The 24,389-nt window shown below is 41.4% G+C and overlaps 5 protein-coding genes across 15 annotated transcripts; 3 read left to right on the top strand and 2 right to left on the bottom strand.

Moving 5' to 3' along the window:
* Positions 1-1,018: 1,018 nt before the first annotated feature.
* Positions 1,019-7,068, bottom strand: LOC100121843 (venom acid phosphatase Acph-1). Of its 6 annotated transcripts, none has more exons than XM_008206098.4 (7): positions 5,372-7,068; positions 4,284-4,447; positions 4,079-4,183; positions 3,733-3,998; positions 2,827-3,110; positions 1,355-1,563; positions 1,019-1,279 (listed from the first exon to the last, which is right to left on the bottom strand). In XM_008206098.4, exons 2-7 carry the CDS (start codon positions 4,395-4,397, stop codon positions 1,121-1,123), a joined length of 1,137 nt encoding a protein of 378 aa, XP_008204320.1. In that variant the 5' UTR covers positions 4,398-4,447; positions 5,372-7,068; the 3' UTR covers positions 1,019-1,120. The 6 variants fall into 6 exon arrangements, with proteins under 6 accessions (XP_008204320.1, XP_016838209.1, XP_032453205.1 ...); XM_016982720.3 differs by having other exon boundaries at positions 5,658-5,969; XM_032597314.1 differs by having other exon boundaries at positions 4,284-4,436; positions 5,658-5,967.
* Positions 2,654-9,030, top strand: LOC100121825 (venom acid phosphatase Acph-1). 6 transcript variants are annotated; one of them, XM_016982717.3, is made up of 7 exons: positions 2,654-5,992; positions 7,066-7,191; positions 7,456-7,569; positions 7,694-7,907; positions 7,985-8,187; positions 8,268-8,603; positions 8,681-9,030. In XM_016982717.3, the coding sequence occupies exons 2-7, from the start codon at positions 7,099-7,101 to the stop codon at positions 8,933-8,935; spliced, it is 1,215 nt and encodes a 404-aa protein (XP_016838206.1). In that variant the 5' UTR covers positions 2,654-5,992; positions 7,066-7,098; the 3' UTR covers positions 8,936-9,030. The 6 variants fall into 6 exon arrangements, with proteins under 6 accessions (XP_016838206.1, XP_032453203.1, XP_016838207.1 ...); XM_032597312.1 differs by having other exon boundaries at positions 3,264-3,658; XM_016982718.3 differs by lacking the exon at positions 2,654-5,992 and adding an exon at positions 6,168-6,300.
* Positions 9,031-9,207: 177 nt separating this feature from the next.
* LOC100121807 (myrosinase 1) lies at positions 9,208-11,632 on the top strand. The gene is made up of 7 exons (XM_008206096.3): positions 9,208-9,586; positions 9,754-9,887; positions 9,957-10,214; positions 10,289-10,469; positions 10,531-10,952; positions 11,013-11,251; positions 11,323-11,632. The coding sequence occupies exons 1-7, from the start codon at positions 9,328-9,330 to the stop codon at positions 11,459-11,461; spliced, it is 1,632 nt and encodes a 543-aa protein (XP_008204318.1). The 5' UTR covers positions 9,208-9,327; the 3' UTR covers positions 11,462-11,632.
* Positions 11,633-15,276: 3,644 nt separating this feature from the next.
* Positions 15,277-19,784, bottom strand: LOC100121790 (mucin-5AC). The gene is made up of 7 exons (XM_001605348.6): positions 18,975-19,784; positions 18,425-18,573; positions 17,909-18,167; positions 17,277-17,834; positions 16,682-17,190; positions 16,297-16,598; positions 15,277-15,871 (listed from the first exon to the last, which is right to left on the bottom strand). Exons 1-7 carry the CDS (start codon positions 19,033-19,035, stop codon positions 15,799-15,801), a joined length of 1,911 nt encoding a protein of 636 aa, XP_001605398.2. The 5' UTR covers positions 19,036-19,784; the 3' UTR covers positions 15,277-15,798.
* A 1,097-nt stretch (positions 19,785-20,881) lies between these two features.
* On the top strand, positions 20,882-24,114 carry LOC103315731 (DNA ligase 1-like). The gene is made up of 4 exons (XM_008206095.4): positions 20,882-21,345; positions 21,670-21,848; positions 21,967-22,164; positions 22,326-24,114. Exons 1-4 carry the CDS (start codon positions 21,196-21,198, stop codon positions 24,010-24,012), a joined length of 2,214 nt encoding a protein of 737 aa, XP_008204317.1. The 5' UTR covers positions 20,882-21,195; the 3' UTR covers positions 24,013-24,114.
* The last annotated feature ends 275 nt before the right edge of the window (positions 24,115-24,389 follow it).

Raw genomic sequence — 24,389 nt, 5'->3', positions numbered from 1 at the left:
GGTTGCTAGGTAAGATCGTGATTCTACTTTTGTTCTCCTTTGGGAGGATAGAGAGCGGCTAAGACTAGCTAGAGGCTCATTTTCGTTCGGTCGCTATTGGTACTTCTAGCACTGACTTCTGCGAGGCGTGATAAGTATCACCCAAGAAATCACCATAGATCTTTCGAAGTGTGCTCCCAAAGAGTATATTCTCTCATTTTACCATTCTAGGTAGAAAATTTAAATTTGTTAGAAATTCCTTAGATTATTAGATAAATAATCGGAGGAAATGATATGTGTACTTACATTGGTCAATCCAACTAGTCTCATTGGTTCGAAGGGATGATTCTTGTATGGGTCGTTTGGATAAATCTCTAAGACATTGTTATCAGAAGCACGATCACCGTGTCTGAACACCTGATGACAAGAATACCTTTCTATAAGGAATGTAACTAAATTTCATAACAAAATGTTGAAATATACACTTACAACATTCAATAGTTTCAGTTCAGCTTGGACGTTACTGAAGTAAATAACCAGAATAGCAGCCAAAAATGTAGACTTCATGATGGGAACCATTTTTTAAACAGATAGCTTACTTCCTTCCCTATCGGTTTTCGGATCCTGACTCCAATTATTCATAGATTACGTAGCATTTATAAACCCAGCAAGACGAAAAATTATAAAAGCTGATAGGTGTTCTTAAATTCTTAATCAGCATGGTACATACATTATCAAAAGATCACCTTTATTATAAAACATAAGTACAAACATTTTATTAATTTTGTTAATACAACTGTAGATATTCATTTACGCGGGCGTAGGTATTGTTTAAATTTCGGCGTGCATTTATGTAATTAATAGTTAACGAAACTAATGTAAATATATTACTACATGTGTATGACCTTCTCATCTAACGCCAGAATTGGATTTTATCTTTAAAAAAGTAAATAGATCCAAGAACCTTTAGAACTTTAATGACATTAATACCAACCGTATGTATATCTATGATATGGTATGTAATAAACAAATTTACACATTTTTATCAAAACAAATTATTTTTTATTTTTTATTATTTAAATAATTTATAACAATAATTTCGCAACACTTTATCATAATATCAAACTGGTATTCGGTGCCTTTAATTCGTGGATTTTTTGGTCTTGTCACAGGCCAATTCGTCCTTCGAAGGTATCACATTTTTTAGTAGATCCAAAAACTTATCCAGGGGACAGAGAACTTCACATCCTGGAATTTTTTGTACGACTAACGTTGATGGTATTCCCAGATAATAAAATACCTAAAATACACAGTTAACATGCTTGAATATTTAACGTTCGATTTAAATATTCAATTAGGTATCAAATAAAATTACCTTTACAAAATACCGAGCATTTAATTCATAAAGTTCAACTATGACAGCACTTGTGTATTCAGGTACATGTGGTTTATAAATGCCTAAAGTTTGCAGGACAGCGGCTACGTTAGTTTCGTGCCCACTGTATAACTGCATTTTGCGAGTCTTATCCGATCGACCCTCTTTGATAGCTACCATTTCTTCTAATATGTTGAACAAAAGTTTACCTAAGAACAGAAAAGTATATTAGTATCTTTTGTTGGTATAATAAGATGAAGAAATAAGATGGTTCTATGTAACATAAAATATAAATTTTTACAAATAAACGCAAAAAATTATTTAACAAAATTTAAGCATTACATATTATGTAACACCGTATATTTGGGTTGAATATTGCGCTCCCATTATTATTCGTGTTTGAATATTATTTTACGTACTATTTTTACAAATTCTATTATATAATTGTGAAAAGAACTCGTGACAACCATTAATTTCTACACATATATGTGTCTACGTATTATCAAACAGTTGAAGACGCGTACGATACATCTTTGTCAACATGACGCTTAAACAGAATATGAATTAAAAATATTTGGAGGAAAAATGTTATCCAACGTCAAGTGTCTCAATATAGATAACTATAATCCCTTAAGTAACGTATGCTATTATGAATCGGTTCTAGAACTACACGCACTATCTCGGAAGCCATATAAGAATGGTTATAATATACAATCGATGAATTTCGCAAAATATTATTTGTGTAAAAATTAAAATTTTTATAATCATAAAATTTGTGTATAATAAAAAATATCCTTCCTATTTTAATATTTGATACTTATACATGTATATTTTATATATTTCAAATTTATATCTTATTTTAAGGGCTGAATATATACCAAGAATCATCGATCACTACGATGTACTCTAGAATTGCTTTAATGATATGGTTTTACTAACCACACAACGATTGTAAGCCACAAAAGTGAAAGTCTTTTTTTTCATTATAAAAATTTTCATTTTTACAAAAGCAGAAAGCAAAATCCATCTCAAATTCATGACGATATTGATCAATTTCAACTAAACACCCACGAAGCTATTGGAATAATTTTTGACAAAGAATACTTTTCCAACCCATCGCAATATGAAATGTATACCAATTTTAACGCGTGTAATTTCTTCGTTGACGTGACACCTGAAGAGAATATAAATTCAACATTAAGGAAAATATGCGTTATCCAACCACAAGTGTTTCCCTTTGTGTTTTTCTCTATTTGTTTTCTCAAATTGCATATCCTTGCGTAGAACCGTTTCAAAACTGTAACGAGCTTCGCGATGGATACAGTTAGCTAGAAACTTCATTTCACAATGTACAGTTAAACGCGTCGCATAACGAATCAGTGTGGTATCCAGTGAGTAATCTCCCAAGTACTTGGTATTAATTCTTAACTAATATGTATTTTATCAGGAATTGACGTAATATGGAAACTCACCTCCGTTGAGTCTACGTTGAGCCTCTGAATAGCTGAACATCTCGTACTCTAAATTTATACCGTCCAAGAGTTTTCCGTGCGGGAAAATTCCTCGGGTCCACTGCGGAATCGCTAAGCCCATGTAAGACTCGGCTATCAGAATGTGGTATAAATTGTAGATGTCGTTGGGAATCGTGAAGTTTTTTCCCGTCAATTCGGTTAGATTCTTCAGAAAGCCTTGAATGCTTTCGATTTTTGCTTGAATTTCCGGAAGACTTTCGGTCTTTTTGCGTTCTTCCAGATATCTGAAAATTTTTTCGATTAGATACAGAATATTTTGTTTTATACTGAAGAGATTTATAAATGGTACGCGTTACGTAAATGTAAACGATTATTCAACAATTGAAATTACAAAAACCTGTCTTTTAGCATATCAATTCAAATGTCGCCTGTTTCTTTTTTTGAAAAGTCGTTTATAATTCTTTATCTTGAAACATCTTGGAAAGATTAACAAGAAACGCGAAGTAAAGTTACGTGGCAAGTATTAGTACGGTTTCTTTTTAATTCTGCATCTAATATATTATTTTTGTACTCGTCGGAAGTATTGAAACGCTGTCCAGTTAACGTATTAACTTTTAGTATATACCAGTATTAATTAAAAAGTGGCAATGTTCTTTCAACGAAAACATCTATTTGCAGAGCTTATCTTTACTGCGGTGTACGATTGATGATTGAATTGCATTTAGTCAGATTTTCGCATTCATGATCTCTTATAGTTCAACTTATAAAGAATCAGCTGATGGTTGCTACTGAAAATTCTTGCTCAGAATGAATCGATAGATATTTTGCATAGGTACAGTAAGTTTCAATAATTCAAACACTTTTTATCAGAAGAAGATTATATAATTGCTAAAATTTTTTTCTTACTCGGGACACTCCTCGGGGATCATGAGCCAGTCCCTGTCAGGCGTCTCATAAGTCATGGGTATGGGTTGCCAATTGAGCTGTTTGTTCCACACTTGTAGACCCTTCGGCGGGTAAAGAGCCGCGAGAACGAGTTGGAGACTCATCTTCGTCCTCTTGTAGTCCGTGCTTCGAGCTAATACTGAATCGGGAAGGTACACGTCGCCCAGAAGATCGTTGTACTGTTTTCGGAGCAATTTACCGAGCTGGTACTCTCGGAGTTTTCCTTCCTAAAAAAATTTCTTCGCTGAATACTCGTATCGTTCTTATAATAAATAACCGTTCATTCATAAAAGATGGAAAAACTCACGTTCGTCAGTCCACTGAGTCCCACCGGATAGAAGCTGTATTTGTAGTACGGATCCTTCGGGAACATTTCGACCGGATCAGGCGCTCGATCTCCATGTCGGAAGACCTTGCCGTCAACAACAAGAACAACGCGGTAAATAAAGAGACGATTAAAAAAGGGAAGTCGTAAATCCGAGCGTCGCTGGCACACTATATCGCATACTCACAACACTGACGAGTTTCAACTGCGGTTGGTCTGCCGCTTCCAGCGTTAAAATCGAGCCGCTACCGATTAGAAGAACCCAATAGGCCAGCAGCTTTCCACTCGTCGTCCACTCCATCCTCCGTGTGTCCGTGTGCGATGTGCGCCGACTCGGTCTCTAAGGAAGGACTATCGCTTATGGTTATTGTAGCGACGACGACTGAGTAATGCGTGATTTCGGAAGCGAGCGACTGATGCGATCGGTTGTCGGGAATGCGCGATCTTTCTTCATTGCGAGAACGAAAAGTGGGAGTTGTAACGTTTATTCTTCCAGCTTTTAAATAATCATCCGGCTGAAAATAACGCGGCGAGTTTTTTTGATGATGATGTTGGTGAATTAACGAAGAGCGTTATGTTAGTGTTTATTGGAAATAAAAAGCGCGAATGTGTGTGCGATTTCATTATTGGGTTATTCTTGGAAGGAGATAAGGTGTGCTTGCAGGTGCAATAATACGGATAAAAATAATATTTTCTGTGTAAAAGTGTAACGGATGATATTTGTAGTCCGTAATTTAACTAAGCAGAGGAATTTCGATGTAGGGCCTTTTTATACACTTTAGCAGGAGAGTTATAAAATTTTTTCTCCGGCGAGTTCGGCCAAAAACGCGAATTATATTCACAAACCTCGATAACCGGCTGCCGTCAAGCGTGATTATGCGCGCACATGTGAATCCCGATGACGTCGCGCGCTTGGCAAAGACAAGCTTCGAAAATTTTACGGTTTGATCTCGCGCGCCGATAAGCTTGTTCACGTGAGATCTGATAAAAACGCCGCAGATCACGCCGATAACATGCATTAGCCGAGCTACCGACGTTATTATACCGATTCTCGCCGCATACCGGTCTATGCTCGTAAACAACTTGGCTATACTTTTGGAGAAATCGGTTCACCAATTAGCCTCTAATTACCTGTACTGCAACGAAGACGTTACGTCGGTTAACGACAACAATGTATCCTCGCGATCGATCACCGCGAGATCTATCGACATGAATCACTCCGCGATAAATCGGCAATAAATTATATCATCGCTGGTGTCTTTTCCCTGGACTTACCCTGCGATCGAATTCGCCGCAGCACAGTCCAGCGCGAAACCTCACCGGGAAAAAAGCGAACCCACTCTGCGATCGAGGCTCGTCCAATACACACGAACGAGCGCGTGGGTAGAAGCTTTCGCGCTTTCCGTCCGATGATTGGTTGCTGGGAGCTGCGCAAGCACAGATCGACGCGCGCTAGTCTTGTTCTCTCTCTCTCTCTCTCTCTCTCTCTCTCTCTCTCTCTCTCTCTCTCTCTCTCTCTCTCTCTCTCTCTCTCGGTTTATCGTGGATGTGTCGCCCCTACCGTCTGCTCGTCCACTCGTGTCAATGTTACGCGCCGCCTCCGCGAGTATTTCTTGCTCTCTATAGGTAGCTATACACTTCTACTTCTTCTCTTTTTTTTCTATCCTTTTCGAGCAGTGGATCATCCTCGAGTGTAGAAGAGTCGCCCACACGTGCTATTTATCGTCTCGATTATGACGTCGCTGGCTGGATTTTGATAAGAGCCGCGAATGGGAGACTCGCGTGATTATATGGAGCCGACGCTTTTCCGTGAAGTTGTTGCACGAAGTGCCGTCGATAAGGTGATATGGAGATCCAAAGGTCGTGATTATAAGTACCTGCTGGTCGGATAAGAAGGTAATAACCTAATTTGAGCTGTCATTGTTGTTGTTTGTTTTTTCGTTTATTTCACGAGGCTCGTCGCGCGTATCATTATCAACTCAACGGATAATATCCGCGTTTATTGTGCTCATTTAAGAAGGAAGATTAGCGATAATAACGCGGCCGCACGCGTAAACGTAATTAATGCCTGAATACATAAAAAAATTTCGCAATACGAGAACGACAGGCGCTAAGCTCGCTGAAAAGAAAAAGAAACGTCTTCGTGCTGGGCTTAAACGATTTTATTGGCCCCTAGGACGCGCGGGGATTTTTCATCAATATACGTACGTATAGCAGGGCAATCAAGACCGATTGAATAGCATACACATCAGAGTTGACTGTCGCAATGCTCTCGACGGTACATTTAACCATTTAACATATTTGCTTTTTCATTCTTCACTGGCACCGGCGGAATCGCTTTATTTTTAGCCTCGCACACGGTGTTATACCGCTTGTATATTCTCTGTATGCACAGATAGGCGCATTATGCGTTGTATTCTCTTCGAGACTGACAGACACACACACACAGCGAGCGGGCAGTTATTCCCTTGAACTATCCCGCATGCGATTGCGCGCGAGAGCGAAAGCCTTATAATCCACTGTCGTAAGAGAGCTGAGTATATAGGGAAATATAATTCGATTTTTCACCGATGAACTGAATTTTATGAATATTGTTACAATATTATCATCGCGCGCAATCGCTGATTTTATTGGCAACAAATCGCGACTATTAACGGACGTTTCCTGCGAAGATTCTGTACACACACGCATATAAAGAGCTATAGAGCCGCGTGACAACGCAGCTCGTAAAACCGCGAGCGAACATATCCGCGCGATAACGAAGCGAAGATGCGCCGCTTCCAGCTTCTCTGTTGGCATCGATGTGAGTTAGACATCTGTCGGCGATAACTGACGAAGGAGGTGTCGATTGTCGCTTGATATACTGTGCCACGTATACGTGCGCGCGCGCGCGCGCGAGAGAGAGAGAGAGAGAGAGAGAGAGAGAGAGCTCTCATTTGAATATACGTCGCATTGTTCTGTGTCCGTAGGTTGAAGGGGTGAGCGGAAGAAGAAGCACCACGATGACCGGCGCTGCTCTCCTGAGATGTCTTCTGTTGGCGAGCTTGGCGCTGACGCTCGTCGCGGCTAAGAAGGAGCTCAAGCTTCTGCACGTCGTGAGTATATATTCGATTATTCTTACGGTTTTCTTGTGCTTCATGAATTTTTGTAGAGGAAGACTGCCGGAGAATCGTTATCAGATACGCGTCTCATTGTTAAAGCGCTCGAGAGTAAACACTGAAGATACGATCGACGTGAATTTTCGGTTAGGACCGCGAGAGAACTTTAAAATTCGCGATTGAAGAGTGTCGGTATATATATGCTATTGCGCATGCGAAACTCAAGGATAATAACCCGCGCGTGGCGCTCATTTTTTGCAGCTATCTGCCAACAAGTTCTACGTTCCCGATTACGATTATCCAACGGCCGAGCTCCAAGTCCCCAGTAACTTGACCTACAAATACTTCATCGAAAATGCCTTGGACGTGCCCAATGTAAGTAGATCGTAGACAATTTTATCTATAGCGCATTTATAGCTGTGATCACACGTCTACGAGAGATAGGAAATCTCTGTCATTGTTATAAGCGCAAACATCGTAAAGCTATCTTATCTTACAGAGCGTCAAGATGCACTTGTACAATCTGGGAGTTCACTTACGGAACATGTACGGGGATTATCTCGGCTCGATCTACGTGGACGAAATTATTCGAATGCAGACAACGGAATATCCCGCGTCTATCATCGCAGGAGAGCTGATCAACGCCGGACTCTGGCCACCGGTTGAGCCGCAGATCTGGAAGGACGATCTGCCCTGGCAACCGGTTCCTTTCGGTACTACACCTTCTGGATGATGATTCTTTGCAGTGGGATGCGTTGATGAGCTGACTTTTACCGATTGTTACTTTCAGTGTACACACCTGCCATAGAAGATACCGTGCTGCTGGGCTCGCTCTGCTCGAACTTCGAGTACGAGACGCACAAGATTCTGAAGAACCACCTCAACCTCACCACCCAACAGACGGAAGTTATCGATTACATTAGAACCAAGGGGCACGTCAAGGTCAAGAATCCGATCCACGTATCCCTCCTGTATCTCGTTTTACAGAACAGTGTAAGCTGACCTTATCCGTTATTCCAATCGTCTGAATCAAGACGCGTGTACTGACAGGTTCGAATATATGAACATTGCAGATTGAAATCAACAAACGACACCCGGACTGGGTGAAACAAATCTTCCCAGGCGATGCGCTACTCAACGTCACACTAACGGCCTACGAATTGCTTTCTAAGACGACGGTCCAGAAGCGACTCAACGGCGGCTCTTTACTCAAGCACATTATTAAGGAATCGAAGGAGAGGATCAAGGGAACGTTGCACCACAGCCGCAAGATCAACGTCTTCAGCGGAGACGATCGTAATCTGGCCGGTGTACTGTCGATCCTCAACATCTCGATGTTCGACCTGCCCAGTCCTGGAGCTGCCTTGATCTTCGAGCTGTTCGAAGAAGACGGCAATCACTTTTTCAAGGTAACATGATCGTCAACACCTAACGACTTTGATGCTGAGACACGACTCTGACGACGTTGACGTACCTGTACTTTCAGATAAATTATTACACGGGATCGTCGAATGACACGATTCCGTACAAGCTGGAAGGTTGCGATCTGTTCTGTCCAGTGGAAAATTTCACCGATCTGGTGGCTGACTATCTACCCGAGAACGAGCTGTCCCTTTGCGGATCGTTGGTTTACAAACCGCCGGGTATGGATGATGACTCCGAACCCGATGGAGCTTCCACACTTTCCGCGTCGCTCACCTTTTTTTCTGTCTTCGTGGTTTATCTTGGAACCAAGATTTAGTTGGTTCGAGGATCGGAGCTTACTGTATAATACTGTATTATAATTTAAGGATAAAAGTGAAAATAAAAGTATCCGACCATCCGACCATACAATAATCCCGACTTTTTTATGTATGATCATGACCAATAATATACATGATAAATACAATATAATTTTTCATGCCACAATAAACGTTAGTTCCGCGTACATTTGAGGTAAAATTAGAGAACGATTTTAGAAGCGATATGTAGAAAAAGAAAACGAAGGTTATCTCAATAATAGTTGCGCTAAGTGCATACTTGCAGCGTTTAAACGACTACACATGACGCTCATAGTACGTATTTGCCATTTCGCAGCAGCAGTGAATAATTTAACAAAGAACCAAGAATATCTTTCTAAATATCGCGTGAAAAATGTGGTTAACGCAGGTGTTGACCTTCAACATGCTCAGCGATTTGGTCGGTCTGTTCTACGTGGCCGATTATTCGTCAGATTCGCTGATCTCCATGAACATCAACATAAAGGAGAAAAATTCCATCCTCGAAAGCTACGAATTTGCAACTGAAGCCATGAGAGTAACTCACGCTGTGGCTCAGAATCGTTTTCCAAATATGTTTCTGTTCGGAGCTGCATCTTCGGCTTATCAGATCGAGGGAGCCTATAATTCTTCAGGTATAATCTGATTAACGCTTTGATTTATCGATTTTGATGATGATGCGGACGATTAGATCGGTATTTTTACTTCTATGGATTTTCGATCGCAGATAGATACGCGATTTCGTTTTACCGCTGATGATCGATCACAATTTGTCAATGTGTGAGAATTTTGTATTCTGCAGAAAAAGGCATGAACGTCTGGGATTACTGGACGCATACCAATCCTGATTTAATCCTCGATAAAAGCAACGCTGACGATGCCTGCAAGTCGTTCTACAAGTATCCGGATGACATCGCGCTGCTTAAGAATTTGGGGGTAATATCGATTATTTGACATTGCAAACTTAATAATTCAGTCATAACCATTATACAATCGTGTGAATAGGCTAAGGCGTATAGAATCTCCTTATCATGGTCTCGTATACTCCCCGACGGAATGTCCAATTTCGTCAGCCTCGAGGGTGTCCGGTACTACAACGATCTGATAAACATGATGATCTTGTCGGGGATCACACCCGTGGTGACGATTCACCAGGGCGACATCCCAATGAAACTCCAAATGATGGGCGGCTGGACCAACCCGAACATGACCGAATATTTCAAAGGCTTTGCGAGAGTTGCTTATTCGTACTTCGGCGATAGAGTAAGTTATGTCGAGTAAGCTATTCCGAACATAATGATTAGTCGCTGTAATTACACGATTGACGCACACGTAAGGTCAAATATTGGATAACGATCAACGACCCCTGGACACTATGCAACATGCAATTCGGCGATGCAATGAGGCCTGTCTACAGCGACAGCGGCGTCGGCAACTATCTATGTGGACACCACGTTCTCATCGCTCACGCGAAGGCTTACCGACTCTATCGCGAGGAATTTCAGTGGCTCCAAAATGGTACCCTTATACATCAACTACGTCCCTCTGTATGTAATCTCACTCTTCGACTTGTATCCAGGCAAAGTGGGAATAAGCATAGGCACGAACTGGTTCGAACCAGCGGACTCGACGTCTCTCGACGATCTCGAAGCTTCCGAGATAAGCTACCAGTTCGCCAACTACTGGTTCCTCAACCCCTTGCTCGGTGAAAAGGGCGACTATCCGGACATCATGCGCGAGCAGATCGCCGTCGATAGCCAGCTGCAGGTTTTCAAACAGTCCAGACTGCCGGTGTTCACCGACGAAGAAATCCAGCTGGTCAAATTCAGTCTGGACTTTCTGGGCATCGGCTTCTTCACGACTTATGAGGTGAAGGCAAAGCCAATCGACCTTGACAGCTTCTACGAGTACGACAGCGTATTGGCTAAACCGTCGCTCGAGAGTGACATGGAATCCATTTGGTTGGTACACGACGAAGTTCAAGGGGCTTTTGACATCAAGGTAAGCGCGTGAATTGTTAACAATCTCTCGAGTTGAATGTACATAAATTACTTCGCACAGAATACTCCGGACAATTTCCGTAAACTGCTGCAAAAGATAAACGAAGATTACGTTCTGCCGCCGGTTTACATAACTGCTAACGGTTACGCCGATCTTGGAGAGATCGTCGACTATGACAGAGCAAAGTACCATTACGACCACATCAGCGCGATGTTCGCCGCGATGGCTAACGGAGTAGATATAAGAGGATACTTTGCTTGGTCGCTGATGGACAGTTTTGAGTGGCAAGATGGTTACAGGTATATTTTTACATGTAAGCGTCGTAATTCGCAAGAATTTTCGGATAAAATTTGTTATTTTTTTTTTTAAGGAAACGCTTCGGTCTCTACGGAGTCGATTTCGGAGACAACGATCGCCCGAGAGTGGAGAAAGTCTCAGTCGGGGTTCTTAAAAATATTTTCGAGACAAAAGTAATACCTGATGAAATGAATCTTGCATTGTCGGTATAGAAACGCACAAACGTAGTGAGACATTTATATACATGTAATGACAATGTAACGACAAATAAATCCCCCGAATTTTTGTCGGCATTTTCAGTTTATTTGAATTTACTGCAATAGAAGACTCAAAGTAATATTTCGTCATAATAAAAAAGGACTACAGGAGAGAGCACTGAAAAACCTTGTTTTTTACTCATTATTTAAATTTATTTAATATAAGATAACGGGTTTGTTCGTCTACAGAGAAAGAAGTATGACAGAGACTATTTTTTTATCCTTCTAATCGTAAACGTTGGGCAAGTATGTTACAGTGCCAATATAGGCATAATCAAATTTTATTCGAATCACTTTCTCGATCTCGCTACATTATAGCATCCAATCAATCGGCCACAAACCTGCTGTATTCGTTACAAGGGAGCAAGGAACAACAACAACTACAACGCATTTTGGTATAATCGTCATCGATTTTTTGGCCTACTTTTGTTATGATCGATTTATCTATCTGCTCGTCTGTGGCAATTAGTTTTCCTCTTTTAATCTATTTTTCATAAATATAAATTGAACACATGTTATTGGATTACCTTCAAAGGAATCGTTTGGATTTACACACATTATTGTTTTTCTATGATCACATATATTGAAAATTTTCGCATTCTTGATAAAATTTATAGACAGCTATTTTTATGTTTCCTCAAAAAAATTTCAAATGCATTTTTTTCGTTATAACTTTTATCTAACACGAAATCTTTTCATCAGTCATATATCGACGGTCCCTGCGAAGAGTAGCAAGAATTTCGTCTCTTTCAAGAAGAAAAACTTTTTCCAGAATCACCCACGAAGTCCAACACGATTCGGCATTTCTCTACGAAAACTATCACGATTGAAGAATTTTCCACGTAAACTATCACGCAAACACATTTGGTATATTACTCCCCGCTGCGCGCGGCCGAAGGCGACATAATCATTCCCACAAAAAGGTTAGTTTGAGAAGGGTGAGAAATTACCTATGAGTGGCAAAAAATAATTTATACTGCTGTTGAAAATTTGGCATCGTTCAACAATGATCAGGCGATAAATAATACAAAATTTGCAATCAAGAAACAAAATGTAATTTTACAGAATTTGAACGCTAAAAATCGGCCAATATCCAGCTTACCACTCTCCGCAAGTAAAAGCTTTATATTCTATGGTACCGAAATAAAATCCGCGTTCAAGTGTTCAATATTGACCGATTTTCAACATTCAAATTCGGTTTTATTAATCTTTTTTTCTTAATTGAAAATGTTATGTTAACTATTTCTCAATCATTGCTGTTTTCAAATTTTAAACAGCAATATTATTTATTTTTTACCTCCTGGGTACTTGTCTGAAACGCCCTCAGGTCAGGCCTAAGCCTTTTTTTAAAGGGATTATCTTGCCTTCGGCCGAATCTTCGGCTTCGCGCGGCTGTAAAAGACCCTTTTTTTCGTCGTCGGTCGACGAGTCGTGCTACTTTTCGTGGATGGTTGCTGAATCGTGCTTATTTTCGGGGATGGTTCTGTTCAATGCTTTCCTTCGTGGTAAGCGTCGAAACGAGATACTTTTCGTAGAGGTTTGAACAGTGCTACTCTTCGCAGGGGCCGTCGATATATTTGTGATCTAATCGATGATACAATTCTTGAAATCAATATAACAGCATTTTTAGAAATGGTAATTTTTATAGGCTCAAAGAGTCGCATTATTATACGGGAATGTATAACACCAATTTTTTTTATGTGTATAATCATTTATTGTTTTATTATTATTTTATGAAATTGATCGCATTAGTATTGGAAACTCATCTGAGAAAGAAATTATTTACAATTGACTTTTTTCAATTTTCTTTGCTTTACCAACACATGTCCAACAGGGTAATAGTAAGATCTTTCAATTTAATTATAGAATTAAAGTTATTTTTTTCGCTACATCATTTGGTGAATATTAACAGGTACAAACGAATTAATCGAGAACGAACAATACATCAATTAATAATATTACAAACACTGACATCAACAAGACTCGCGATAAAAGTGTAAAAAAGCTCGAAAAGACGTACTTTCCTTATAAAAATTTACAATGTACGCATAAAATCGTCAACGTGGTTGATAATAACTATTTTAATGTAAAGAATTCATAAGATTACATACCTAGATTATATATGTATTACTAATAGTACTATGGTTACAATTACCAACCACGATGAAAAAAACATCTAAATCGAATATCATATAACTTTGAGAAATCGTTTAATCATGTTAAGATTGTTTGATTATTACAATGACAACTATACAACACTTTCAAAAGTATTGCTCGAAATAAAAATGTAAGTGGCGAACTAGCGTAATGGTTAACGAACGAAAATCACATTAAATTATAATTTAAAGGCTTAAATAATATCATTAATACTGAAAAACACTACAAAATAAGTTTTCTAAAACGAATTCTAACGTGTATTGATCCCGAGTTTTACTGGAAATATCGTATAAAAATGTCCGAATACATCAAATTAAAGAGAGACCACACTGAAACACGTACGAAAAATAGAATTCACTTTATTTTGTTGAAGTATCTTTGCCTCAAATAACACATTTTACAGTCCATTTCTAAATAATAATTAAAAGATTTAGAATTTCAGTTTACTCTCTCATTGAAAGTATAGAAATTATAATTATGAAATAAAAATATGAACTATATTAAAAAATAGTAGGGTCTACAGAATATTTTATACCTTCATATTCTCCCTTTATCCTTTAAATTTTCTTTTCAACAATGATAATTATTCAAGAGTTGACGATACAAAATATTTTTTTAGGAAATAGTTATCTATTCATCTATTTTTAACATTATTCGTATTTTCTGTTTTAATTTTTACCTAAAATAAATGCTTCCATAAATACCAGAAAAAGCATCAATCTGATTTCGTATTCGTCAATCATAAAAACGTTTTCGTTAAGTTATAGATTACAAAATATTCGATAAAAAATATCGAATGATCCACAATTATTCCTGAATTCAACATACGACACTCATTAATGTTAATTAACATTAAATAAATTACAAATCAAATCATAAAAATTGTGCGAATATTTAACTGCGTAACTTTTCTGAATTACACGTTATTCTGAGTATAATGCAGTGTTAGTTCTGATTTGTAATCATAGGTAATATTCAGATTTCTAGTTGACTTCAGCACCAAGTGATAGTCTGTTAAAAAATCATAAAGATTGTTCCATCAAAATGTTCGTATTTTACGATTGGCAGGTCAAGGTAATTTTAAAAGTGGAGAACTCTTTTTGAAAGAGTCGGTTTTCGAAAAATTTCCCATGTCCATCTCTTTTAAAAAGCGAGCAGAGGACAACTTTTCGCAATCACAATATAGTTTATTTGTTAATTAAAAATTTGCGACGATACTGCGCGTGTCTAGGATATCTTGTGATGTTAGTAATTATTCTTTAAATGTATGGGTATCACTCTAAGTTAAATGAAGACTAATACTGATATTTCTGTATCAATGGTAACTTGTATAGCAGAATTGTTGATATCGCTTAGTGTTGATTTGTCAGTCAGACTTGTGAAATAAAATCTTTGTATCATACATACAAACACATATATATATATATATATATATATATATATATATATATATATATATATATATATATATATATATATGTGTGTGTGTGTGTGTGTGTATATATGTATATGTAATATGAACTAGAAAATAGGTATAGACTTTTAATATGTTACTTTGTAGAGATTTAGAATAATCACAGTTTCAGTGAGAACAAGAGACAACAAGTGCGATAAACGATTTCAATAGAAGTTTTTTTAGTTGAAGTGGTACTAACCAATAATAATCTTTGCTCGCATTATGTGAATGTCAGTTAGTATACATCGTTAGGAATGCTCAATTAATTATAGTCGATAAATAAAAATATTTACAAGCTTTGGTAATTGACAGCTATAAATCAGGTATAGAAATGTTCCCTTACTGTTTTTTTTGTTAGACAACACTAACTACTATGAAAATTAGTTTTGTGTTATCCTAGTTATATCGCGTTAGCAGCATATTCTCAAACTATAAAGAATACAGGTTGTTTGTAATGATTATATAAATAATCGTTTAACAACAATTATAGACATCTGTCACAGTAACTTTTTAAATTGTTTGGCAGATTTGATTACGCACAACAATTCGTTCTTGTGCGTATTGAAATATGCAGATCCACACTATCATTCACGCATGCACGGAAACACATATTTATAATACGTGGAAATGTTCGATTGGCACGTCAATTTGTTCTTGTTGGCTCTCTGATGACTCTTCACTATTCACCGTCTGATGACTCTGTCGAGCTTTCTGGCATTGAACTGAACCAATTTCCACGAGAACTGCTACTTCTACACATTTAATACAATTAGCTTAATGCGACGCGGAATATAAAAGTCTGACAGGTTAATTTAGAGTTTACGTATAGCATTGAAGAAATTACATAATAGTGTGCAGATTTAGCAATCAAAAGAATTATTTCTTATTGCATAAGAGTTATAATTTGAAGCGAGCGTTTAAAAGTTGATATTAGATAAGCTTAGTCATGTTTCTGAGGTAAGGGAAAATCGTAGCTCATATGTCAGACAATGAAACTATGCAACAAGAGACTCTGGTATCCACTTGCAAACTGATAGCCCGTTTAGAGACGAAACGAGAGAATAAAACGATATTCTTTTGAACTAAATTGGAGCAATGCGGATATACAAACAAGAAATTTTTTTTAATTTTTAACTAATAATATCATTAAATTTGATTTAAAAAAAATGCGTCCTACCTTGAACGTTGACGAGTACTAGTTGGTAGAGTAAGGGAAGTTCGATAATATTGAGGAGTCACGTTGGAGGCAGCATCTTCTGGTCTTCTTTGCAACGTCATTGTTTCGTGAGGCGATGTAACGAGTTCGTCCTCATTGTCTAAATAATACCTAGATCCAGTAGCACTTTTACAGTTTTCACATTCGCTGCGATAGTCGTCTGTATCATCGTGCAGTGGTGGTAGAGCTTGTGCGCTGCACGTACAAGTCACCGAATCAAAGCTTCCCTCCTCGTTGACTTCGTTTGCCGTAGCTAGTGGAGGCTAGACGAATGAAAACTCATTATTAAAGTAGAAGAGTCTAGATTTCAAATATGAGTGTGATAAATTTTGTATAAGAAATATACCTTATAGTTACATAGTGTTGGAGGTATTTCTGCCGGCTTGGTTTCAGAAGATTTCGCAGATGTAGAGGGTGAGGGATCTCGAGAACAAGAACTATCATAGAACGCGTTTGTGCGTACTGCAGCATCACCGCTTGATAGAGTAGATGGAACGCTCGAAGGAATTACAGTTGACGGAATGGTAGATCTGGGCGACGGATTTCCATCACCAGGCGTGTTTTTGGGAAGAACTAACGGCGTATCGAATAATGGAGCGACCGACTGGTGAACTGGATATTCCCTTCTCAGTCGCAAACTGCCACTAGTCACTAGAGTTCTGGGTATTGTACGATGCGTTGCTCCATTCGAGTTTGGAAGTGTTGCAGAGATCGTGAAGGCTCCGCCTTGACGTGGAAGAGTGGTGTGCTGCTGATAATTTTGTACTGGAGCGCTTTGAGTATTTGGCAACAAGAGTTGATTGCTTGAAGATACGGTGTGTTGGGGAGTTATATTGGAGACACTATTAGACAAAGCTAGAGATCATACAAATTTAGATTACAGTTGTGAAATTAATTTGAAACATATCGGTATCATAATCATGAATGAAAATTCAATCTACCTGATCTGCTCACTGGAGTGGGTAAATTCTCATAAGTATTATTCGAGCTTCCAGCAAAGCTAGTCGTACAAGAGCCAGCGCAGAAGTCTGCAGCAGCTGCTGATTCAGCTTGATTCAATTGATAGCAATTATGTGCCGCTGGACTGCTCAAAGGTCTGTTACTGGTGGGAATCAATGGAGATGAACTCGTCGCGTTATTTTGCGTCGAGAGAGTGGGAGAACTGACAGGTAAGCCGTTTTGACTATTCGTAACAATAGAGACGTTTGCATGCGCGTTGTGGGTTGTAAGGTAGGTATTAGGAAAGTTCAAGGGAGAGAGTGCATGAGGACTTATAGAAAGCAGAGCTTGCTCGGCCCTTGCAGCAGCCACTGCTTCTTCGTAGGGTGGTGGAGCTTCACCACGAGGGAAATAGTTGCCAGGTGGCTTCCAGAGAGGATAGTTGCCGTTGCAAGGCAAGTCATCCATTGGCATGCCATGCTGAACACTGTTCCTATCTAGGTATCCCATGCTGCCCAGAGATCGTTGGTCATCAGCTATCTGATGGTTTTGTCTTCCAGCTAAAAACGTCAATGGTTATTATTAGCACAAATCAAAAGCACACGAGTTATAAGTATGAAAGAAAACAGCATACCTCTAATCTTTCTTTGTCGCAAGCGATGAATCAGAAATATCAAGAGCCCAAGAGATAAGAGAGCAGTTATGCAGCTAGCCACTAGCCGTAATCCCAAATCATAATTTGTACTGCTGTCCACAACACTCGTGCCATTTCCATCTACCTTATCATTTGTCGTAGAGGATATAGCGTCATCCAGACAGATTAACTCACAGCAGGTATCTCCGAAGCGAAAGGACTTGCAGTCCTTGTTGGGCAAAGATTCTTGATTTTTGTACTAATATTTAACAAAAAAAAATACTGAAGTCAGCATAATTTTTCAAAGCAAATCAATAGCTCGCAAAGAACTTGATACACATTCACTGGTATCAGCAGATAAAAGAAACATCCGTCGAGCCAATGATAAACTCGCCTCTAATTTCATTCCGCATTCAAGTCACTAATATTAGGCAGTCTGAGTGTGCTTCAATTATGACACAAGAGAACTAGAAAGCTTACTTAGCATTATAAACAAAGCGTGAAGAGTGAGCGTACCTTGCAGAGGACTGCTTTGCACAGGGTAGGGTTGCCATTATCACAGACGCAGAGTGTGCACGGTTCCGGTCCAGGAATATAGTGATAGCCCGTCTCGTGAAGCAGCCCATTTATGTCTTTACATGTGGCACCACGAGCTAGGACTTGGCCTGTTGATACCCAGCAAAAAACAATAACGATTCAGAATCAGTAAACACACAATTGCCAATCCACTTTGCAGCTCAAAGTTTGTGAAAGAGGGAGAGGGAGAGGGAGAAAGAGAGGGTATTGAAAGGGCCTGGGGAACTGTGTCGAAGAGTAGCTTGTCCTACTTTTCCAGCGTATACACGCCAGGCAGGTAAGATACACGAGAGCGCACAAAAGGGAGAGGGGAAAAAGGAGCGGAGAGAGAGAGAGAGAGAGAGAGAGAGAGAAAGAGAGAATAATAAACACGCGTGTGTGTCTTTTCAACAAAGAGCTGCACACGCAACTCTTTAGAGAATGAAAAGCGGGGAGTACAGCGCTCGCATATAATAAAGTATAAAGAGATACATATAAGCAGAATAATCACCGTTAAATTGCAGGGTGAGCGTGAGGACCGCATAGCCGAGAAGCTCAGCCCTGTATCTCATTCTGCGCTCGTTATCTCATCGTAGCGAGGATGTCTCCTCCTCGTGTCCCATAAGTATGAAACAGGCTCCTCTATATCCTCGTCCCACAGGTACACGCACACTAGGACACTATAATATAGCACCACAGTTGTGTGAGCAGAGTATATCGCACCAGCTCTCGCAACTGGCCTGCACAGCACAGCTGTCTCTCTATGATGGTCGTCCTGCGCGCGGTCCTCGCACGCTTCGACGTTATAGATAGACTATTTGGTGGTGGTGGTGGTGGTGGTGGTGGTGGGCGCAGCGAAAAATTCCAGTGCAGCTGCACTACGCCTATCGCAAGCCTGCGATGTCTTTTATACCCCCCCTACTTATCCAACTGCCCTGACGACGAGCTCTGCACTGCTCCGTTGCTGGAGGATGACTGCGGGGAGTACTGTGACCGTCAGCGCGCCGGGATATAGAGTAGATTGTCGAGTGACGAGCTGAGAGAGGCCTTTGCGCAAGTTGAAACCCGCGCGCGGGGAGCTACGTTTTTTGCTGGATAGATATGATATGCTGGAGAGATATGGAAATTTTGTTGGGTGTGATGTGCAGCGGACGACGGCTTTGTTTGAGGTTAGGCTGATTAGCCTAGCGTGTATCCACTGGAGTAGGATATTATAAGCGTGGCTGATGATTTTTCAGTAGAAAAAAGTCGCAGTAGAAACTAAGTACTGGGTGTGAGGAAGAAGTTGTTAGTAAGTATGCAAGCTTCAAAGAGAATTTCTTTGAAAATACTGATATATCTATAATTCTATATCGTTGATACGATCACGTGTTCGTAAACACTTTTTTTCAGCTGCCCTCATTGAGAAATCAGTGGAGAGAAAAAAGTCCCCGTGCAGTCGTCTCGCTCGATCCTCGTTGTTATCGAACTTATGAATTGTCAACGCTCAGTAGCGTAAGTAGTAGAAATCATTCCTAAAAATTTCACATTGTTCCCATCGACTAAAGTAAATCATGATATAAACAAACCCAACGCATTCGAGTAATGCACAACGAACAAATTACTCCGAGTGCTTCCCAAACAATTTTCCAAAAAAAAGAGCTAGTCTAAAAGCAGCCAACTCCAAAGTTCGCTAAGTGCAGCTCCGAGCCACAGGACCACAACTTCCTCTCTCTCTCTCTCTCTCTCTCTCTCTCTCTCTCTCTCTCAGCTGCAGCTATATAGCTAGAGAGACACGTGTATGCAGATCGCTGCAGCACATGTCGGGGCGCAGAGAGGCCTAATCGATTAGCGAACGGAAAAAGAGCGCCAGAGAGAGAGAGAGAGAGAGAGAGAGAGACACTTTGACACGCGCGCAAAGTGCAGCCTCTAGGTCCGCTGAACTTGTTATTCTCTGCACTTGCACTTTGTGCTGCGATGGCTCTCACGGCCGCGTGTACGTATTACCTACGGCCTTGTTTTTATCCTCTTCTGCTCCCCGTTAGTTTCTCTGAGATGAATTATGGGTTCGATTCGGCGCAGCTTTTGATGTTGTGTAATACTAGAGGGTGTAATTTGTCCGGAACGCATAAACGCCGGCTATCTCAATGCTCGAAATTGCAAATTGCAAAGGCTGTTATCATTGAAATGACCATTGCTATTCATAAGCCGAGGCTTCATTATATATATATTGGATGATGGAGTATTATGCGACGAGCGTCACGACCTTATATTATTAAATAACAATTAAAGCCATTATGGATACACGCTGAAATTGAAAGGTTGCACATATTCCTTCACGCCGTGTAATAATATGCGATAAAAATTACGTCTACGATGCAAAAACGCCAGTCGTGAAAATAACCTTCTTCATTAGCATATTGTTGAATTATATATCCTTAGCGGGACGCGCATAAATATTCAAGATCGCTGTCGCGTTTTTCTCGCGGAAATTCAAAGCTCGCGCGGGTCATCCCGCGCTTTTTTGCTCTCCAGACTCTTCCACGAACAAGAGACAAATACGCGTTAGCCGAAGAAACTGACAATTTCAGGCTCAACGCCAACAACAAACACAGCCTCGCAAAATTTTTCCCTTTCGGCAACCCCAACTCAAAATTCGCACAAGGCAACGTTATACTTTTCGACCCCAAAATTTTAAATGTATTACTATAAAGCGTTTCTAATAAATTAAAAAAAAAGCACAAATCGCAACGATGAACGAACTCGAGGACGAGCCCGATGACGTGCAAAAGGCGACTCCGGTCGAGGATGAGCTGAAGAGGGCCGAGATCGATAAACTTTCCACCAGGACAATGGCTGTGCCGAAGGAGGAAACGCAGCCGAGACATCGCTGCCAAAAAGAAGTGAGTCGTCGCTTTTCTTGCAGCGTAATGACTGCACTCGTCGTTTGCATAGCGTATATAATGCGAGTCAAGGTGATATAGGAAATATCCACGTCTCGGAGGAGAGATTAATCGACGCGTTATAGAAAACGGGCAGAAATAGAACGGCCTGAACTCGATACACACTTACGCGACAATGACCGCGTTAATCAGTCGAGAATTAATAGTCCACTACACGTTGTATAGTTTACACATATGATGTACATGTATACACACTTGAAATACGAATTTCGATCGATTCCGAAATACACTTATACATTTATTACGTATTATTCTGTGGCAAAGCCGGCGATACAAAAGATCGACTGCTGCGAGGCAAAAAGGCAGCGGCAGCTCGAGTCTAGGCGGCAAAAAATCGTGACAATGTACGTCCACGAAGAACCTTGTAAACTTGTAAAGCAGGAGATAATTCCCCGTCACTGCATGTCCAAAGAGGAGTACATCGATTTTCTCGCCAAGCCGAGGTACACAACGTGCATATAGACTCTATACCGCATATTCGATTATTAATTTCTGCGCATATTATACTGATGATGCGCTGCGCGTGTATAAGCTCGATTTTTTTTATTTTAATCGGCTCAGCGAGAAGTGTCCGTCGCCGTGTGCGAAGAAGCCGGTGAAGAGGAGGGTCAGGGCGATGTCTCCGAGGATCGACGAGTTGGCCAAGCCGACGGTGAGGAGGCTGAGGAATACTCTGGAGGACAGGGCCGACGTTCTGTCGGCTCGGATGGTCGATAATCTCGTCGAGGTGCTCGAGGGAGAGACCGCTTTGACCGCCGAGTAATTGATATATTGTTGTTGCTATTCGCGGTACTTCGTTTTTTTTTTTTTTAATCGGGACGCATTTATGCTCCAATTAAATGCGAAATTGCTCCGTCGATGGTAAAAAGCTGTTTACAATGACTCTCGATAATGATCTAGTATCGATAAATTTTTTGTAGACAAGCCGAGAACTTCGTCAGGGACTTGAGGGCCTCGAAGAAGTCGAGCAAGCCGAAAAAGCGCAAAACCAAATGCAGATCAAGTCCCAAACCTCCTCAACCGATTTTCGAAGGCGGTGATCCGATCGACCCGGAGGTAGCCGATCATCAGTACAGCATAGCCAAGCGCTTCGTTCGCAGCATCCTGAACTTCAAGTGCCCCATCCCTCGCGAGGATTACCAGGACATATCCGAGACCGTCCTGGAAATGCTGAGCGAACAGCTCGAGTACACACCGGTCGGTAACGAAGATCGGAAGTCCAGGCAGATGAGGATCTTGGCTGACAGCTTCGCCTGTTGGCTGTCGGGGATTCTGCTGAGGGTATCCGAGAAACACAAGGAAGAGCTGGAGGAGGAGTGTCTGAAGAAGAGGCGAGAGATGGAGGAGTTGGCTGCGAGGGAGGCTATGATGCGCGATGACGCAGACGACGAGGACGAGGGTGACGACGACCTGGACGAGGATAGGAGCGAAGACGACGACGACGACGATGACGAGGAGAAGCTTCTCTCCAAGGCCGAAAGCCTTGCCAGGAGTCTGGCGCAGTCCGAAGCCGACGAAGAGGGTGAGGGTGAAGAGGACGAGGGAGACGACAGCAAGACGTACAAGAGCGACGGGGTGAGCATCGCCGTGGAGGACTCCACCACTCAGTACGAGGAAGCCGACATCGAGGGCGTGGTGATGCAGGAACCGGACGAGGACCTGGTTACCGCAGCCAGTCTCAAAGCCCAGAGCGAGGTCAGAACCATGGCATTCAGAACTGACCTGACCAGCGAAGCTGAAGAAGACGCGCTGACCCAGGCCATGTCGGAAGCAGAGATGACAGCCTTGGACGAGGAGGAGCAGAGCCTCTTGCTGCTGGAAGAAGGAGTCGACGAGCAGCAGCAGACGGAACCCGAGGTGAAGTTCGACGCGGAGACCGAGACCACGGCCGAGCTTCGAACTCTGCGCTCAGAAGTGTCCGCGGCCAAGTCCCGAGAGCAGCGAGAACTCGAGAGGATAGCCTCCAAGATGAGCAAAGCCTTCGAGACCGACGTGCCCTTCCTCACCTTCGGCAAACTCGCCGACACCCTGTACACGATGCTCGAGGCCCACTCGGAGAACAAACTCAGCGATCCCATAGACAACCGCCTCCACCGAGCCATCTACGAGAAGCTGTCCGAGGCCATCCTTCGCGAGGACCCGTCGCTCCTTACCGATCGCACCAGGGACGTGGTCGACGTCGTCTCCGGCAAGATCACCAGCTGGCTCAGGAAGACCCTGGACGAGCAGCAGATCAAGTTCCTCGACGAGGAAGCGCCGGCCAAGATCGAGTCCAGGGAGGTGCGCGAGTGGTCCGAGTGGCTGGAGAACCTGACCGACCAGGCCGACATCTGGTCCAAGTGGATCGAGAAGGTGACCGGCGAAGCCAAACTCATGAAGACCAAGGGCAAGGTCACCAGAGGCGCCTGGCAGGACTGGACCAGCAAATTCGATAGCAATGCGCTCAGATGGAGGGAGACTTACCTGAAGGCCAGGCACCAGGAACACTGGAACACCATGATGATGGCTGAGAGAAAGGTCCTCAAAACCGGGACCAAGAGCCGACCTGCTGCGCTCCAGGAGAAGACCATCAAGAACACCAACTTCGAATCGCCCTCGAGGGCTTAGGGGACAGACGTCGTTGCGAGGACAAAAAAAAAATTGTAAAATATGTACGTAGCATAAACGTTCGCAGTGAGATAACAATAAAAATAGCAAAATAGAAAGCGATGATTTTCGTCGGTAAAAACCCGGGAAGACTTTCATAAAAAATGCATCATTAATACGTCGAGGTGTGTGTAGGTATCGGCGGTGAGAGTTTGCCGGCGGCTTTCTATCGGGTTCATACTTCGGAGACTCCTTTAATACGGCTGCTCCCAATCGTGCGCTGTGATACACCTATACACACACAGACACGCATCGCGAGGAGAAAGTGAGAGGTGTCGCGCTGCGCGTATGTGTTTATCGGAAGAGAGAGAAAAAAGGCGCTTCACGCATATTTCATA

This window comes from Nasonia vitripennis, chromosome 2, assembly GCF_009193385.2.
Source record: "Nasonia vitripennis strain AsymCx chromosome 2, Nvit_psr_1.1, whole genome shotgun sequence".
Lineage (NCBI taxonomy): Eukaryota > Metazoa > Arthropoda > Insecta > Hymenoptera > Pteromalidae > Nasonia > Nasonia vitripennis.
The sequence above is the reverse complement of the archived record's forward strand: the minus strand, read 5'-3'. Positions and strand labels throughout refer to the sequence as shown.